The following is a 17003-nucleotide window of genomic DNA, read 5'->3' as shown; positions in this document are numbered from 1 at the left end:
TGCCTTTGTCCTGTAATGCAAATTATCAGAATGAAATTTACTTCATTACCATCATACTGAAATAATACCTTCCTGGTGTTGAAATTTATTTGGTTCAACCTTAATATGTCTCTCCTATTGAGGGGTTGATAGTGCTTTTACACATTGCTAGAGGATTGTTAGCCAGTCCAGATAGGGCAAGAGTGTATCTGTTCTCACAGGGATTGTCTAAGAACCACATGGGTGTGTAAAAGTGCACATAGAGACTTATGACTTTAGTTGGCCAAGAGCTTGTTGCTTCAGTCTGTGATTTGTGGTCTTGTGAACAACCGCAGAGCATGTCCTTTACAACTGATTGACCTTTGCACAGCCTATTTTGGGCCTTACTAAGAGCGTCTTAAACTGAAGAAAAACGACCAGTTCTTACATATCATTACTTATGAAATAATCCTATTAAAATTCTATCCTGTGGTAATTTCAAAAGAAGTTATTAAGGACTTAGTTTTTACACTGTACTTTGAGTCCCTGAAAGACTTCTGCTACTACCAAGAAATTGTTTGCCACACAAATAGGTAAGTGTGGAAATGGCAGAAAATTTTCATATGCGTCAGGTACATGAATCTTAGTTCAAATCATACAGTTCCTTTCTCTGCACAGACAGTTGATATTAGGGTTATAGTGAGTTTTAAAAATAGAAAATCCAGCGAGAGAAGACAATTAGAGAAATGTTTCTAAATATTTGCTGTGGGGAGCCTGTGGAGGGGTGCCCCAGGGGTAGAGAACTGAGACACCCCAAATGTCACAGGGTCTTGACAATGATGCATTTTATGTTATACACAAATGATCAGAAAAAGCAAAGCTCTTGTTCTCACAGAACCTGCAATGCTTTAGAACATACTTCTATTTTAATTGGGAAAATAGTGCATATCTTGGTAAAATAGAAGTTTAAATTTTTGAAAATAAAAGTTTTTAAGTAAAAGACCTTTCCTACTGCTCCCCAGACAGAGGTAGCCATTGTTAAATTTTATTGTATGTATTTCCAGAAATGTTTGTGTATAAAGTGTACTTTTTTTTCCCCTCCAGATGGAAAATACTGTTCTGAAGCATTTTCCCCTCAATAATATATTTGGTCACTTTTTTTAACTTGAACAATTACTGCCACAATTTACCTCCAAACTGGTTGCTCCAATTTTTACAGTCTTAGTAACAATGACATACACGTAGAATGGCCATAGATGGATATTCTGGAACAATATCATCATCATCCTAGCTAACGTTTATCAAGCATGTGTATACTGTTTTCAGTGCTTTCTGTGCTTTTATTAACTTACTAAATCCTCACAATGTTCCTATGAGGTAGGCACCCATTTTACAGATAAGGAAACTGAAACTGAGTGTCACACAGAGAGGTTACTTATCTGCCTATAAGTCCCTTCAGGTTGTACGTAGCTGAGGATCCAAATGCATATCTGTTGATGATGATAGAAAAAGTGGGACACAGTGAGCTTGGATTGGTAGAAAGAAATGATACTGAAGTAAGAGAAGTCTGGGACATGTTTACTTCAGAAAGAGTGCAAATAAAAAAATAATGCGAAATTTATTCTTACAGGCAAAGTGATACTGAGGAAAATAAATATACTGCTGTGCATTTAGGAGGATGGGGAGAATCTCTTGGACAGTGTTTACTAGCCACTGACCAGAGATTCAGAATGAAGAATGTGCCAGTTGGAAATGAAGCGCAGTGAGGACGATGATGTATTTACTTCTTTACCTTCTAAGTGAGTTGGTTGGTTAAAGGCCTGATTTAAAAACAAAAAAAGGGGCAGTGTTCTTGAAGGTCCCTTGAACTATACAAGTTCCCTAGAAAAGGGGTTTTTGTTTCGTTTTGTTTTATCAGAATTTGAGATAACGGAAACGAAGTAGACAACCAAGAAAAGAGGTTATAACTAGTCAGTGCAGCCTGGAAGCAATAGCAAAGTGTCCAGGCGTCTGTCCAGGAGGCAGTTTGTCCATGAGTATTCTCGTATTGAAAGCTATCAACTTACTAAGGAAACAAGATGAGTTGGAATAGAGAAATAATAAAATAATTAATGTTGAGATTTTATCCCCCTTTACTTATCTTGTAAAGTAGCTGTTGTAAGTTAAGGGTTTTGTAACTGAGTCACTGACCAACATAAATTTTAAAAAGAAGTTTTTGATTTTAGAAATTGGGCCCTCGAAGTAAGTACAGTACACACGATATTTCCATGACGTCTCACAGTTAGAGTTATGCAGAGTCTTAGAGCTTGTAGGGACGTTAGAAACAGTCTCACCCTCTTATTTTGTAAAAAAGAAAAATGAGGCCTAGATATTTATAAACTTACCAAGAAATGTTGATTGAGTAAACTAGAAAGTAAGTTCTGGAATCTCATCTTCAGCTTGACTATCTGGTCATCTTTCTACTATACCATCTCTCTGAAAATAGCTGGTGTTTGCAAATGCTCTCAAAAACCAGCAATCAGTGGAAAATTTAATAACACAAAATATTGATATCAGTTCAGTTCTGATTATAGACCTCTGATTAACAGACCTTCTGAATATAGGCATACAAGTTTTAACAATACTTGTAACATTTTCAAGAGGAAACAAAACTTGGTTTTAATGTGAATTATCCATCCTGTAGGTGGAATAAAAAGAACATTTAATGTGATTGCTAGAGTTTTATTCCCACAGGGCAACCTTCTCTAAGTGTCAGTAAGTGTTAACCACCATCTGCACCATCTGTTTTAATAGAGGGGGAATAACAACTTTTTAAAAGAACAGAGTGAAAGCAATATTCATGCCTACCAGAGAAAGTTCTAATGGAATTGGTGAAAGAAGTAGCTAAAAATAGGGTTAGACGTGCATGGTCTAGGGAGGGATTTGCTTGCAGTTCCACTGTCCAGAGCTGCTCACTTCTATCAGCTCATCTTCAGGTGCTCTTGAGAAATCCCAGTGAAGATAACCTTTACCTGGAGGTATATAATAGATAGGAGAACAGGTTAGGAAAAGGTTCCTCTAGGGTAAAAAGATAGATAGGGCATTGATACAGGGCCAGCAGAGTTCCCATAGAAAGAGCCTACCGTGTTTCCCCAAAAATAAGACCTAGCTGGACAATCAGCTCTAATGCGTCTTTTAGAGCAAAAATTAATATGAGACTCAGTCTTATTTTACTATAATATAAGACCGGGTCTTATATTAATTTTTGCTCCAAAAGACGCATTAGAGCTGATTGTCCGGCTAGGTCTTATTTTTGGCGAAACAGGGTAGAGAGGAGGATCCGAGGTAACTCAGGTAAGACATCAGGCCTTAGAATAATTCAGAAGTGTTCAATATGACAAAAATAGCAATGTATACGGAAAGGCAAACTCATTTTTGGCCACTAGCCACATTTGAGTTTCTTACAGTGAAGTGGTTAAGAGTGAATGTCCAGCTTTGCACTTAATGTGTACTGCTTGTGTTTCTGAGGTCCAATCTTAGAAGGAGTTGCTGATTTCTCTCCTATGGACTCTGAATTTTGGCAATTCAACTATCTTCTTTGCGTCTTTTTTCCTATTTTGTAAAAATGAGTATACATGTAATAACAGCACCTCCCTCATAGGGTAGATGAAATGAGCACAGTGCTTAGAACAACATTTGACATGTAATAAGCTATATATGTGTTGGGTATTGATGTTGCTTCCATTATAACTAATACAATTTATACAATCTTGTATATCTTCCCAATTGTTTCTCCAGAACAAATAAATAAAATTGAGACATATGGCTCAAAGAATAATACCTGTGAGAGGCTGGTAATGCATAGAATGCAGTTGCCTTCCAGAAACATTATACATGTTGCACATCAGCAGTTTCTTTCATGGACTTCTTAGGACAGTGCCTTCCCTTTGGCGTGTCTCCTTAGGGGACTCCCAGGGAAAAACTGCATTCCTCTCCTTCTGTCCTATCCCTCTCTGTAGCACTGCAGATTCTGGCAGCCACACCAAGTAGGGGAGAGTTGATTCACAGATGTGAGTTTCTGTTGGCTACTATAACTCAGCTTTGTATAGCAGAACCAGGATGGCACAGGGGACACTGGAGAGGCATTGCGAAAACGAAGAACTCTTAAGAACCACCCCACCCCAGAAATATAGTGACAACACTTGGTACATTTATAAGAAGCGTGCACAACATATGTGAGCTCATTTGATTTCTCAGTACTGAAGCACGTGAACTAAAAATGAATCTTTCTTCCGGTTATTTTGACTGCAGTATCTAGGTTTACTATTAATCTGTTTACGTTATCAAAGCGTTTCTAAAGTGTAAAGATTCCTCTGTATATACCCATCTTCAGTTTCTAAAATGATCTCTGTTCCATAACCGTGACTATTAAGCTTACAACAGATAGACTCTCATGGGACCCTGGACATAGGGTGTGATTTTGTTGCAGTTTTGGAAATTTGCCCTCATTTGGGGAAATAAAAAGATCTGGCACCTTCTATTTTCATTTTATAGGTTCAAATACCATTGAATACCATTATGGATTTTGGCTTGCTGAATACATTGGTAACAATGGGCTTTTGCTAATAACTCGAAGGCTCCATTTTAAGAGGAGAGAAGGGTTCAGCATTTACACTACCACTGTTTGTTAACATGTTAAAACTCATCAGGTTTCCTAAGCTTTTTAAAACCATGGAAATGTAATCCAGCCCAACTTCAAAGCTGCTGCAATAGCCTCTGTCCTCATCATCTGGCTTGTTCAGTCTCCAAATGAAATTCATGCAACTACCTAAGTTCAGATATCAGTTACTGCCAGCTTTTGAGGTACTGTAAGCAGTAGTTACTTTCCCCCCTTTTTGTGACTACTTAAAGAATAGTTTTGAAGTTACATTTCTTTTATCTTACCCAAGTAGACCTGCTTAGAAAGATTTGCTTAGAGAAAGTGGTTTTTTTGAGGTGAAGTATAGGACTGAAATTAAAAGCCCCACATTGAAACCGCTATCCCAAGGATTGGGATTCTGACACCAGTAAATAGGTAGTAACTACTTCATTGGTAGGTAGCAGTTACGTGTACCTGGTCTGGCATCTTCTCTAAGGGGACAGGCGATATCTACCCATTGTACTAAGGTGCTCTCTGAATATGAAGCTAGAAGATAGCTGAAATTTTCCTCTTTGAGTTTGTTTGATCACACAAATGACTTGCAGCCACATAGGTTTGTGAACATGCATGGAAAAACACAATGCCATCTTCCGATGGACTCTGATGGAGCTACTTGCTTTGTTTTTTGTTGTTGTTTTTTTGTTTGTTTTTTTGAGGTGTGGGTACAGCCTGGCACAGACCTCCCATCCACGGAAGCCCCGGGTGCTCTAATGTTGGCTATAAGTCACCTTGGTTTGCAAGATGCAAGACTGGCTGGAGCGGCTTAGGAGCAAGTTCCCGAAGTCCTTGTGTATCCGTTCTCCAGCTCAGACAATTACATTGTTTTATCCAGACTCAGAATCTATCACAGTCTGAGGGCTAGGCCTGAGACTAATGTGTGTTCATTTTACTACCTTTCATTTATTGTTAGGCTTTATTCTCCCTCTTCATCTGAAGCAGTACCTAGTTTGAGTCACATCAAATGAAACCCTTCTTCAAAATTTTTAGCACACATCAGTGAAATCATATGGTTCTCTCCTTTTTCTGTCTGACTTATTACACTTAGCATAATAATCTCAAGATCCATTCATGTTGTTGCAAATGGCATTATTTCATCTTTTCTTGTGGCAGAATAGTATTCCACTGTTTATATATACCACTACTTTATCCATTCATCTAACGATGGACACCTTGGTTGTTTCCATGTCTTGGCCACTGTAAATAAAGCTGCAATGAGCATAGGAGCACATATATCTTTACAGATAAATGTTTTCAGATTTTTTTGGTAGATACCCAGAGAGGGATTGCTGGGTCACATGGTAATACTATTCTTAATTTTTTGAGGAACCTCCACACTGCCTTCCATAGTGGCTGCACCAGTCTGCATTCCCACCAACAGTGTATGAGGTTTCACTGATATGTGGTATATAATACTGCAAACAACAAAGGAACAAGACAAACAAATGAAGAAACAAAACTTATAGACACAGATGATAATTTAGTGGTTACCAGAAAGTAAGGGGGGAAGGGTTGTGGTAGATGAGGGTAAACAGGATCAAATATATGGTGATGGAAGGAGAACTGACTCTGGGTGGTGAACACACAATGTGACATATATAGATGATGTATTACGGAATTGTGCATCTGAAACCTATGTAACTTTACTAACAATTGTCGCCCCAATAAACTTAAAAAAAAAAGAATTTTTTTTTTTTTCTGTCTGCTGGAGTCTGAATAAATAACTGAAAAAAAGAGTCCAGTTAACAATTGGCTGAATACTATGGTCGTTTTTTCATTTGTTTGTTTTTGGTTTTATTTATTTATTTATTTATTTTAAGGATTTTTATTGGGGGAGGGGAACAGGACTTTATTGGGGACCAGTGTGTACTTCCAGGCCTGTTTTCCAAGTCAAATTGTTGTCCTTTTAGTCTTAGTTGTGGAGGGTGCTGTTCAGCTTCAAGTTGTTGTCCTTTCAGTCTTAGTTGTGGAGGGCGCAGCTCAGCTCCAGGTCCAGTTGCCATTTCCTAATTGCAAGGGGCACAGGCCACCATCCCTTGCGGGAGTTGAGAAATCAAACTGGCAGCCTTGTGGTTGAGAAGACGCGCTCCAACCAACTGAGCCATCCGGGAGGCGGCTCAGCTCATGGTGCCGTGTTCAATCTTAGTTGCAGGGGGCGAAGCCCACCATCCCTTGCGGGACTCGAGAAGTTGAACCGGCAACCTTGTGGTTGAGAGCCCACTGGCCCATGTGGGAATCGAACCGGCAGCCTTCGGAGTTAGGAGCATGGAGCTCTAACCGCCTGAGCCACCGCGCCGGCCCCTATGGTCATTTTTAAAGACAACTTTCCATCCCTTGTGGGTTTCATCCCGACACACAGTCCAGCGGCACTGCCCTCAGTGTGACCCAGGACCTAGAGATCTTTTGTCCTCGCATCAAACCCAGTGCCCTGCCCAGTGTTTTTGTGCCCCTGACGGAAAACAGCTTCACACCATGATGTGGCGAAGTGCCCATTTAAATGACTGCAGCACTCTCTGTGGAAATTGGATCGGGGAGACCACCCTACTCAAGTGGACAGTCTGATGATAAAGCCAACATTTACAAACAAGTATTTTCTATCTTGGTGTTGTCTAACAGTCTGTGTGGGCCATTGTCTGGATGCTCTGGAAGTCAGATGTGCTTGTGACCGTTGCGTGCATACATCTGGTAGTATATCACCTTTTTTTCCCCCCCTCTCTCTTTAGGAGCAGGAAGAAAACAAGGGAGCAACAAGTTGGCCTGAATTCTACATTGATCAGCTCAATTCCATGGCTGCTGTAGGTATACTTACTGTTCTATGACACACGGTTTAAAATGAAGTCTAGTACAAAGCATGCCGTTGCATAATAAATTCACCTGAGTAAGAACTACCAAATGTCATTCTCTTTCCAAACGCCATTCCAAATGCTCCATGTTGGGAAAGGGGGGTTGGGGGGCTGGACTGTACTTGGCAAAGTGATTTTTTTCCAGTGTGTTTTAAATAAAATCAGCACACACTGAAGTATAAATGAGTGTAATGTTATAAAAGGAAATGTAATCTTAAATCTGGCTTATGTTCAACTATAATTTGCAATTGCTTTTACCAATCATGTGGAGTTTAGTTATGGCAGCGCTATTCTAAAAGTTAATACCAGTTAAAAATAGTGTGATGAAACTATTTCTTCATTGTTCTCCTTCCATTCTCTTTCTTACTGAGGACTTGCTTAGCTCCTGGGTTCTTGATTTTACCAGGCACCCCAAGGTACTCAATTTACTTACATAAATAACAAAAGAAGTTTATGGAATATGAGATTTAATGAGAAGGCATAATAATGACACTGAGATGTCCTTGCAAAATCTTTGGTACATGTATTTTTGGTTCAGTAGTTGCTTAAAATGCATTCTCAATGTCTAAAATATGCATTCTGGTCACATGATGTCTATGTGATGTCAGCGTTCTGAGCAGCTTGTGGGGCACGTATTGATCCCAGCTAAACTATGCAGCAGAAAACAAGTCATGAACCTTTGAGCCTTCGTAGCTTAAATCCTGTTCCTGTTGATAAAGACTGGAGGTTGCCCAAAGGAGAACAGCCTTTGCACCAGTGGGCACACTCCGGGCTGTGAGAGTCTGTTAAATTCAACTTCGAGTTTACACTATCCAAGCAGATGATAGTTTCCAGAATACTTTTCTTTGCTTCTTTCTTTCTTGCCTTCCCCCGAGTCCTTATGGAGAATTAGTTTCTTATCACTTAAAGCAAACATTTTGCTGCTGCTGCAAAAGTTAAAAACCAACTAGAATATGTGCATCATTCACACTTTTGCTAAACTTTCAGAGGCCTTGACTTTTAGTAACTTCCCCTTTTCTAGCTTTTTCTTTGAAGATGCTTATTCTGCTGTCACACAGTGAATAATAAACAGCCTGGCAAATGTGAACAGGACTGTATAAATTATAGAGGCTTATGGCCCCGAAGGCTTCTTGTCTAAAAGCACAGCAGAAAGGTATAGAAAATACCACCAAATCCTCCTTATACGAGGCATCCTACACAGTGGCAAAGATGTGAAAGGGCGATCTCAGCATCCGTATGAGTGTGTTAGCAGGATGTGAAGGTTGTGATGACCTTCAGGGATTTTCTATGCATCCGCCTAAGCAATAATCATTTAGAGCCATTTCCACGTCCTGCACGTAAAAGTTATTTTCTGAATTCTTGTTCCTGGCTGTTAGGACAAACGGGAGCAGTTGAGCAGGCTCTCTTTCTGATTAAGGCAGCATTCTTTAATGTCTAACAAGGGCAGTTGCTTCTTTGTTCATGAATTCCCTTCTATAAATGGAGAAGTGCTAAACACTGTGGATTTTTCCTTTCTTCAAATTTTGGGGCAGTTAGGTTAATTTGTCCTTTAGTGACTTAATCTATGCCTTGTCCAGAGTCTACCAGATCTTTTCTTGCTCTGGAGGGTCCACAATGTGCCAGCTTGTGGCACTCCTAGAGCCTCCTTTCTCCTTCGTCTAGACCCTAGGACAGCCCCTTACTGTATTCATGAGTCATCTACATTGTAATTATATTTGCTTCCTAATCCAAAATCCTTTCAGAGTGTCCATGCCAAGGCTATGAAATTACCAATCACTTTGCTATTCTTTATGTGTTAAACGTGCCCAACGAAGCTTTCTGATGCTTCTTTCAGGACCGAGCCAGCATCTTTCCAGGGTTAAAGGTAAAAGGCATTGACAGTTCATAAATTAATGAGACCTGACACCTACTGCATACACGAAAGAACAAGGAGGCCTGATGAGACCAGAAACTGCTGAATTTTCTGTTTCTCTCACCACATTTGTTGCCACCAAATGTGGCACCACCATCTCCAATGGTTCTGTCTAATCTCTGATGACTATACTTGAGAATTCCTGACAACACACAGCAGAAAATCCTGAGACATTGCTCCAGGGGACTGGAAAAGGACACAGTTTTCTTGAAATCCTTTTATGTCCTGGCAGCCAGACTCTGGCTCTTGTTGAAGGGGCATTATCCTTCCTGTCATCATCCATTGTCTGCAGCATCAGTAGCAACTACTGCTATTGAGTGTGCCTCATGTGACAAGCAGTGCTTTCACATGTTGTTTTCAATCTTTACAAGCACCCTGTGCTATAAACTGTTATTTGTAGATAAGGAGCCTGAGACTCAGAGAAAGGATACCTTGCCCAAGGTCATCTAATTAGGAAGTGGTAGAGCTGGAATTAAACCTGTCAGTCTGAGCTCAAAGACTCCTTTCCAATTTGGCTCTCACTGACTTGGGTGTAAAAACCCGGAAAAGAGACCTGCTAATCCCACCTCCTGCCCCACCTCCCAGCTTTTCTGAGGTGAGGCAGGCATCTGTTTTCTTTAATGCCTTGAGAGTCTGATAAACAGTCCAGGTGGAGGACTGGAACACTTAGCGGTCTGTGAAGGCGTTGGTGGAACAAGTTCAGTTCCTTTACGTAAGCCTCATAACAAGAGTGCTTTGTTCTTTAAAGGACCCCTGAATGGTCTGGTGGCTTTTAAAGAGTGAAAAACAGTGTAATAAAAGCGTGCAGCCCAACAGTTTCGCGAAGGACCTGGGCTTTCCTTGTATGTGGCTTCTCCATGCACTCTCACGGATGTGAGCCGAAGTTCACTGTGCTTAGGCGCCTGGCTTACTGATTTCACACCAATGAAATGTTTCACACAGACGTTTGGTTCCCCACTCCCAGCCAGGCGTCATTTCAGTGCCCCCTTTGTGCCTTTCCCTTGGACCGGCATGTTCCAATGTGGACCTTAGCAGCTTGGACCGGAAGATCCTCTGCCAGGATGTGCTTTGTCCTTCCCACGTTGCATGTGAGAGGCCGTGACAGGCCTGTCCTGTGTGTGCCAAGGTGCACACGGGATGTTTGGGCCAGCAGCGATCTTCAGAAATGCAGGCGTATCCCCCTTTTCTACAAAAAGTTGCAAATTAAGCCTTCTTCCTAAAGGTGCAGCTTGAAAACTTGAGACTTTTTCTGCAGGTTATTTTATTTTGAAAAGTCACATTAGAATATTAGGTTCGTCTACATAGCCTCAGTTTTCTCAATACAATAGACACAGTCTTAGATTCAAATCTCACTGTATCATAAACAAAAAAGGGTGTATCGTCTTCTGTTTTGAGAGGAAAATAATGGTTCTTATATTGGAAAGGGAAATTCCACTTTAATTTTCTTGACTTTCCATAAATTTCCCAGCTCCACGAGGGAGAGATTTCGTGTCGTCTGCCTTTATGGAGATGCTCCACCCTCTCCAAGCCTGTTAGGAGGGGAAATATGTGCATCTTTTCTTGTATTAGTGAACCACAGTAAGAAATATGTGTAGTCTTTAATGTGGGGATATTTTCCTGTGATTAAGGTTAGGAACAGAGTGATAGTCATAAAAAGCTTGATTCCGAGCTACTGATTCAAAGTGACTGTTTAAGAGTCTAGAGTTCAGCTCTGCCCTAGGAGATTATGCGTACTTGGCTGGACTTGCGCTGAATTTTCCGGGGGATGGGTCTCACAGAGCTGTGAAGGAATTCATTGGCTATTTCTGCACATAGCTTCTTCCCCTCCCATCCCCTGGTGACAGCTGTCCAGGCTCATCACCAGCAAGAGGGCAGCTTTAGCAGAAACAGTAACAAGCTTAAAAAAACAAGGCTTTACTGCTTTTTTATCTCAATTGCCATAAATGGTACTGATATACATATTTGTTCTCTTTGCGGTTTACCTGCCTAATTGTGAAGTCAAATTTAGGCTTTAGTTAATATCTAGTTACTTAATGCTGATACTATTAACTTGAAAAAAATAAGTAAAGTACCCCCTTGATGATTTTGGTCAGAAAGAAAGGGAGTGACTGGGTCCCTTCAACACATGGATACGAGCCAGAGTTTTTTATTTTTTTTCCCCAATACTGCAGGCTGTTCCCCAACCAAGTATTGTGTCAGAATTCGTAACAGGTAAAAAGACTGAGATTAGATCATGTGTGTTCAGAGTAGGACGAAGGTAAATAGTTCCCTGAGTAGAGGCACCTGGGGCCATAAGACTTGGAATAGTTTTAGTACAGCGAGGTGATCATGGGTTGAAAGGAATGGAAAAGACTTTGTAATAAGTCTATAAACCTTACTAGCATTCATGACTTTATAACATCAGCTGAGATCTGCTTCCTGAGCCTTGCTCTTCACAGTGAGGTCCACAGACCTGCAGTGTCAGCACTGCATTTGGAAACTAGTCAGAAATGCAGCATCTTAGGCTTCACCCCAGAGGTCCCAAACTAGAATTTGCATTTTAACAAGATGCCCAGGTGATTCATATCCATAATGAAGTTTGAGAAGCACTGCTCTAGTAGGTCCCTGGGTAGGGAGATTCTCTCTCTCTCTCTGTCTGTCTCTCTGTCTCTGTCTCTCTCTCTGTCTCTCTCTCTCTCCTTCCCTTCCTCCCTCTCTCCCTCCCTCCTTATTTCCCAGGTTTCCAAATGATGTTGAGTCATTTCTAAAACTTAAGCATTTACTCTGAAGGACTTGTCCATCTTAGTATCAGATCAGATTTAATTGTTCCTCTTAAAAAACAATTTGATGTAACAAAAAGCGTAAAAGGTTACGCTTTTTGGCTGAGGAGCAGGAGATAGGATGGGTGGCTTCTTGCCCGCCTCTGTTAATTGCCAAAAATGTTATAATTAACTACAGATTCAATCTTTCTATTAAATATAAAATAGTACTATCTTCCTCAGAGTGCATGTGTAGAAGTTATACAAACATTTGGACAACTTGATCTCTACTAAGATTTCTATAAACGTTTCCTTAAAGTTTGATTTAAAATTTGAAAGAACTTTTAGTAGAAATAACACATTTGTAAAATTCTTGGTGCTTTTGCTCTGCATTTGGGCTTGTAGTAAATCTTAGTTATAGATTTATTGATTATTTGTATTAAAAGTGATAGTGGCGTGTAATCGATGGGTTGTCTTGCTTGTACTATAATTAAAACATAGAATTGGAAGGAGTAACTTCAGTTTTCTTTGCATAGAGAAAATCCCTGCTGGCTTTAGAGAAGGAAGAAGAAGAAGAGAGAAGTAAAACTATAGAGAGTTTGAAGACGGCACTAAGGACAAAACCAATGAGGTAATTTTTTCCTGAGTAGTGTGGCCTACTTGTCCCTTTTCTTTTTCTTTCTTTTACTTCTTTTCTATCCTTCTTCCCAGACTTTTCAGGAACTCTTAAAAGCATGCAATTGAACCATGGATGAAATACTTTAATCACTGGACTTTCAATAAATTGATTTTCTTCAATTAAAAAATGTGCTGGCAGCCATTAAGATGGCTAAATAAAAAAAGACAGAAACTGGCAAGTGGTGTGGAGAAACTGCCACCTTCATTCATTGCTGGTGGGAATGTAAAATGGTGCAGCCATTTTGGAAAAACAGTTGGGCAGTTCCTCAGAATGTTAAACATAGTGTTGCCATAGGACCCAACAGTTCTACTCCTTGGTGTATAGCCAAGGGGCATGAAAACATGTCCTCCAAAAAACTTGTATGCAAATGTTCATATCAGCATTATTCATAATAGCCCAAAAGTGGAATCAACCCAAATTCTATCAAATGATGAATGGGTAAATAAATACAGTATATCAATACAGTGGAACATCGTTCGGCCATAAAAAAGAATGGAGTATTGACACATACTACAACAGGATGAGCCTTGAAAATGTTTATGCAAAGTGAAAAGAAGCCAGACACAAAGGACCACATATTGTATGATTCCATTTATATGAAATATCCAGAAAAGGCCATTCTATAGAGACAGCGAGATGAATAGTTGCCTGGGTTTGGGGAGAGGGGAAAATAGTCTTTTGGGAGTGATTAAATTGAGAAAGTGTTCTAAAATTCACATAGTGGCAGTGATAACTCTGAATAGATTAAAAATCACTAAATTGTACATTTGAAAGTGTGAATTTGCATGTGAGTTACATCTCAATAAAACATGTTAAAAGGAGGATGAACAGTCAGCTTCCACTGCCTCCCACATCTTCATTTTCCAGTCATGTCTCTAAGGTTTGGTGGGATGTTGGGCTTCCAGGGACATTTCGTTAGCATAGGTGCTGTGAATGAAACTAACTTGTTTAACCAGCTTGGCTATATCTTGGTCATGTAGTTGGGTGAAACGCTGGAAAATAAAGATTCCCTTCCTCTATTTGACTATAGCATGCTAAGAAAAACCTACTGATTCACCAAAAGTCACATGCAACTGTATGATAGGTTTTCTAGCCTATCCTCACTAGCTGAGTATTTCCCTCTGTGTGTATTTTCTGCATCCTCAGATGTTAATGGGTATCCAAGGCTAAATAAGTTTGGAAATTTCTGGAGTAGTCAGATAAACAAGTTGTTACTTCTGAACTTTTCAGAGGCTTAATATGCAGAAGGGCATCGTGAATTATTCTTGTTGATTGATTTTACAGTAAAAAAAGTACTATAAATATTAATAAAATTAATGTATGGTGATAAAGTATTTTATTTGTTTTATATATTGGAATTCCATGTAGCATGTCATAAAAAAAAGAAGGGTTTTGCTACAAAACTTTAGAGAGACAGATTATCATTTGTTTGCTAAGCAGATATCCGGGAGTTACGGCTGCTGTTTGACTTTCGTTGAGATGGGACCTGGGTCAGTAGTTGACACGTACAGGTGCATGGGGGCTGGATGCTACAATAACACAGAATCAGCAGATGACTTAACCTAAGACAAATAGTCTCAGTGCCTTTTTGTTCCTGGTATTCTGTGGTTATATGATCTGTTAATTGGTTCTTTGTATGGGTTGAGATTTGTTTACCTCAAATGGAGACTTTTTTCACACTTCTGGTTAGACCTGACCATTGGGTCTGTGCCGGGAAAGAGGCCAGGAATTAAAGAGATGTCATCAATGTCAGCCTTTTGGTACTTTAGGAACTACATAGTCTTCCTTTCTCCTGCCCCTCCAAACTTTTGCATTAAGGTCTGTTACAAAATTCCAAAGAGACTTAATTCTGATACATTTTAACCTCATCCGCACAGGTTTGTAACCAGATTCATCGACTTGGATGGCCTGTCATGTATTCTCAACTTTCTAAAGACCATGGACTACGAGACCTCGGAGTCTCGAATACATACCTCTCTCATTGGGTGTATAAAAGCGCTAATGAACAACTCTCAAGGTCGGGCTCACGTCCTGGCTCATTCTGAGAGTATTAATGTAATTGCTCAGAGTCTGAGCACAGAGAATATTAAAACAAAAGTGGCTGTGCTGGAAATCTTGGGCGCCGTGTGCCTGGTTCCCGGGGGCCACAAGAAGGTTCTGCAGGCCATGCTGCACTACCAGAAGTACGCCAGCGAGAGAACCCGCTTTCAGGTGCGTGTGCCCCCTCCCCCCCCACAGGCGCCCTTCCTGGCCCCAAGGGGGCAACAGAACGTGAGATTTCCCCCTGGGTGACAACTCACACTGTGACGCCAAGCATTTCCATCCTCTTAGGTTTTATTTAGTACTACAGAGTAGAGTACGCTTTCTGTAGCTGATCAATCAGGGGTTTTGGATTTACTGACCTTGAAAATGTGGCACTGCTTCTTACACATTATATAACACACATCTTTTGAATCCACTAAGGTGGATGGGGTGTTTCCAGAAAATTTTGCAGGTTGCCGTTCTTGATTTAGGGTCAGTATAAATAGTGAGATTATGTCACCATATTTATACTCAAATATAAAAAGCATGCAGAGTTAGCAAAGCACAATCTTTTGTACTTTGTATGCATACACATATGAATATATATGATAGTAAGAATTTTGAAAGTAGAGTTTTTATGTCTATGCTTAAGCAGGGGAAAAACGGGCTTTCTGTGGATCAATGCAATTCTGACTGAACACAAGATTTTAAAAATCAACTCCTGAGTATAAAAAAAGTAATAAAACGAGTGTTTTTACATCTGTATCCTTGGCAGACGTTAATTAATGACTTGGATAAAAGCACGGGACGGTATCGCGATGAAGTGAGTCTGAAGACAGCCATCATGTCGTTCATCAATGCAGTGCTGAGCCAAGGGGCAGGCGTGGTAAGGACCTTCTGTACCACAAGTTAAAACATACATCGTTAAAAAAGAACTTTTAAAAATATTACTGACTATGTAGTCTCTCAACAGCATAAATTCGTATTTTATTACCTTTTTACTTTCAGGAAAGTTTGGACTTTAGACTTCATCTGCGCTATGAATTTCTGATGTTAGGAATTCAACCTGTGATAGATAAATTAAGGGAACATGAAAATTCAACATTAGATAGGTAAGTCAGACCATTATGATCGGAGATGTAGTTCATACTTTTTCCATAAGGGTAGTGCCAGTGTGTGAACCACTTGTGACCTGTCCGTAATATAAGGAGCTTGCTCCAGAATGTGAGTTCGGCTAATGATGTTTTTGTATATTCAAACTTTCTTGATGAAAGAGGCAGCACATTGTGTAGAGAACTCAGTGTGGGTTTTGGCGTTAGCTCGGAATCCATATCCTAGGCTTAGTATTAGTGTCCTGCTTCTTATGTGCCTGTGTCTATAAGATGTTCTACTTTTAATAGCTCCTCTTTACTTGTCTTTCAGGCATTTAGATTTTTTTGAAATGCTCCGAAATGAAGATGAACTAGAATTTGCCAAAAGATTTGAACTGGTACGTACAATTATTCTGATTTGACTCATCCGCTCATGGAATTTCCCTGTTGTAATGTTGTTGGAGCATTGACGTGGACCAGTGTAACCTAAGAGTGACATCAAGTTCTGTTTTGCTAGCTAAGTGGCAGGATGAGCCTCTGTGTGCCTTAGGTTTGCCTACCTTGCATTGTGGGAACTGAGGAATGTGGGCGTTGCACTTAGATTTTTTTTTCATGTGAAACAGGTTCACATAGACACGAAAAGTGCGACTCAGATGTTTGAGCTGACAAGGAAGAGGCTGACCCACAGCGAAGCTTACCCTCACTTCATGTCCATCCTACACCACTGCCTTCAGATGCCTTGTGAGTGTGTCTGTGACACTTATTTTGGAATGTTTGGACATCGTCCCCAGGGTTGTGTCTTCCAAACCGTGCTGATTAGGTTGGGTGTACCCCAGGTTGGTTTTGTGACAGCCCAGTGTGTCTCCCTCCCTTCAACCTAAGGGGTATTGTGAAGTTCTCATAACGAAATGAATTGTAACTTACTTTGATTTTAAAAATACATAGACGCCTTACAACACATTTATAAAGGGGTAGAAAGTGCCTCTCAATGAAATAAATGATCATCGCATGTTAGAATTCCAGAAACTTTGGGCAACATTGGTGCAGATATATAAACATTTCTCTGGTTCAGATGACCACTGTTG

General features: G+C 40.1%; 1 protein-coding gene across 6 annotated transcripts in view; it reads left to right on the top strand.

The window, feature by feature from the left end:
• Positions 1 to 17003, top strand: part of DAAM1 (dishevelled associated activator of morphogenesis 1) — a 159068-nt gene that overhangs the window by 100965 nt on the left and 41100 nt on the right. For all 6 annotated transcript variants that reach the window (XM_033108759.1, XM_033108757.1, XM_033108755.1 and 3 more), the window contains 7 exons: positions 7357 to 7428; positions 12663 to 12757; positions 14683 to 15016; positions 15603 to 15713; positions 15836 to 15939; positions 16250 to 16316; positions 16542 to 16659. In XM_033108759.1, coding sequence (XP_032964650.1) covers positions 7357 to 7428; positions 12663 to 12757; positions 14683 to 15016; positions 15603 to 15713; positions 15836 to 15939; positions 16250 to 16316; positions 16542 to 16659 — 901 coding nt within the window. The remainder of the gene's footprint in view (positions 1 to 7356; positions 7429 to 12662; positions 12758 to 14682; positions 15017 to 15602; positions 15714 to 15835; positions 15940 to 16249; positions 16317 to 16541; positions 16660 to 17003) is intronic.

This window comes from Rhinolophus ferrumequinum, chromosome 6, assembly GCF_004115265.2.
Source record: "Rhinolophus ferrumequinum isolate MPI-CBG mRhiFer1 chromosome 6, mRhiFer1_v1.p, whole genome shotgun sequence".
Lineage (NCBI taxonomy): Eukaryota > Metazoa > Chordata > Mammalia > Chiroptera > Rhinolophidae > Rhinolophus > Rhinolophus ferrumequinum.
This window is presented reverse-complemented; position numbering and strand designations above follow the sequence as displayed.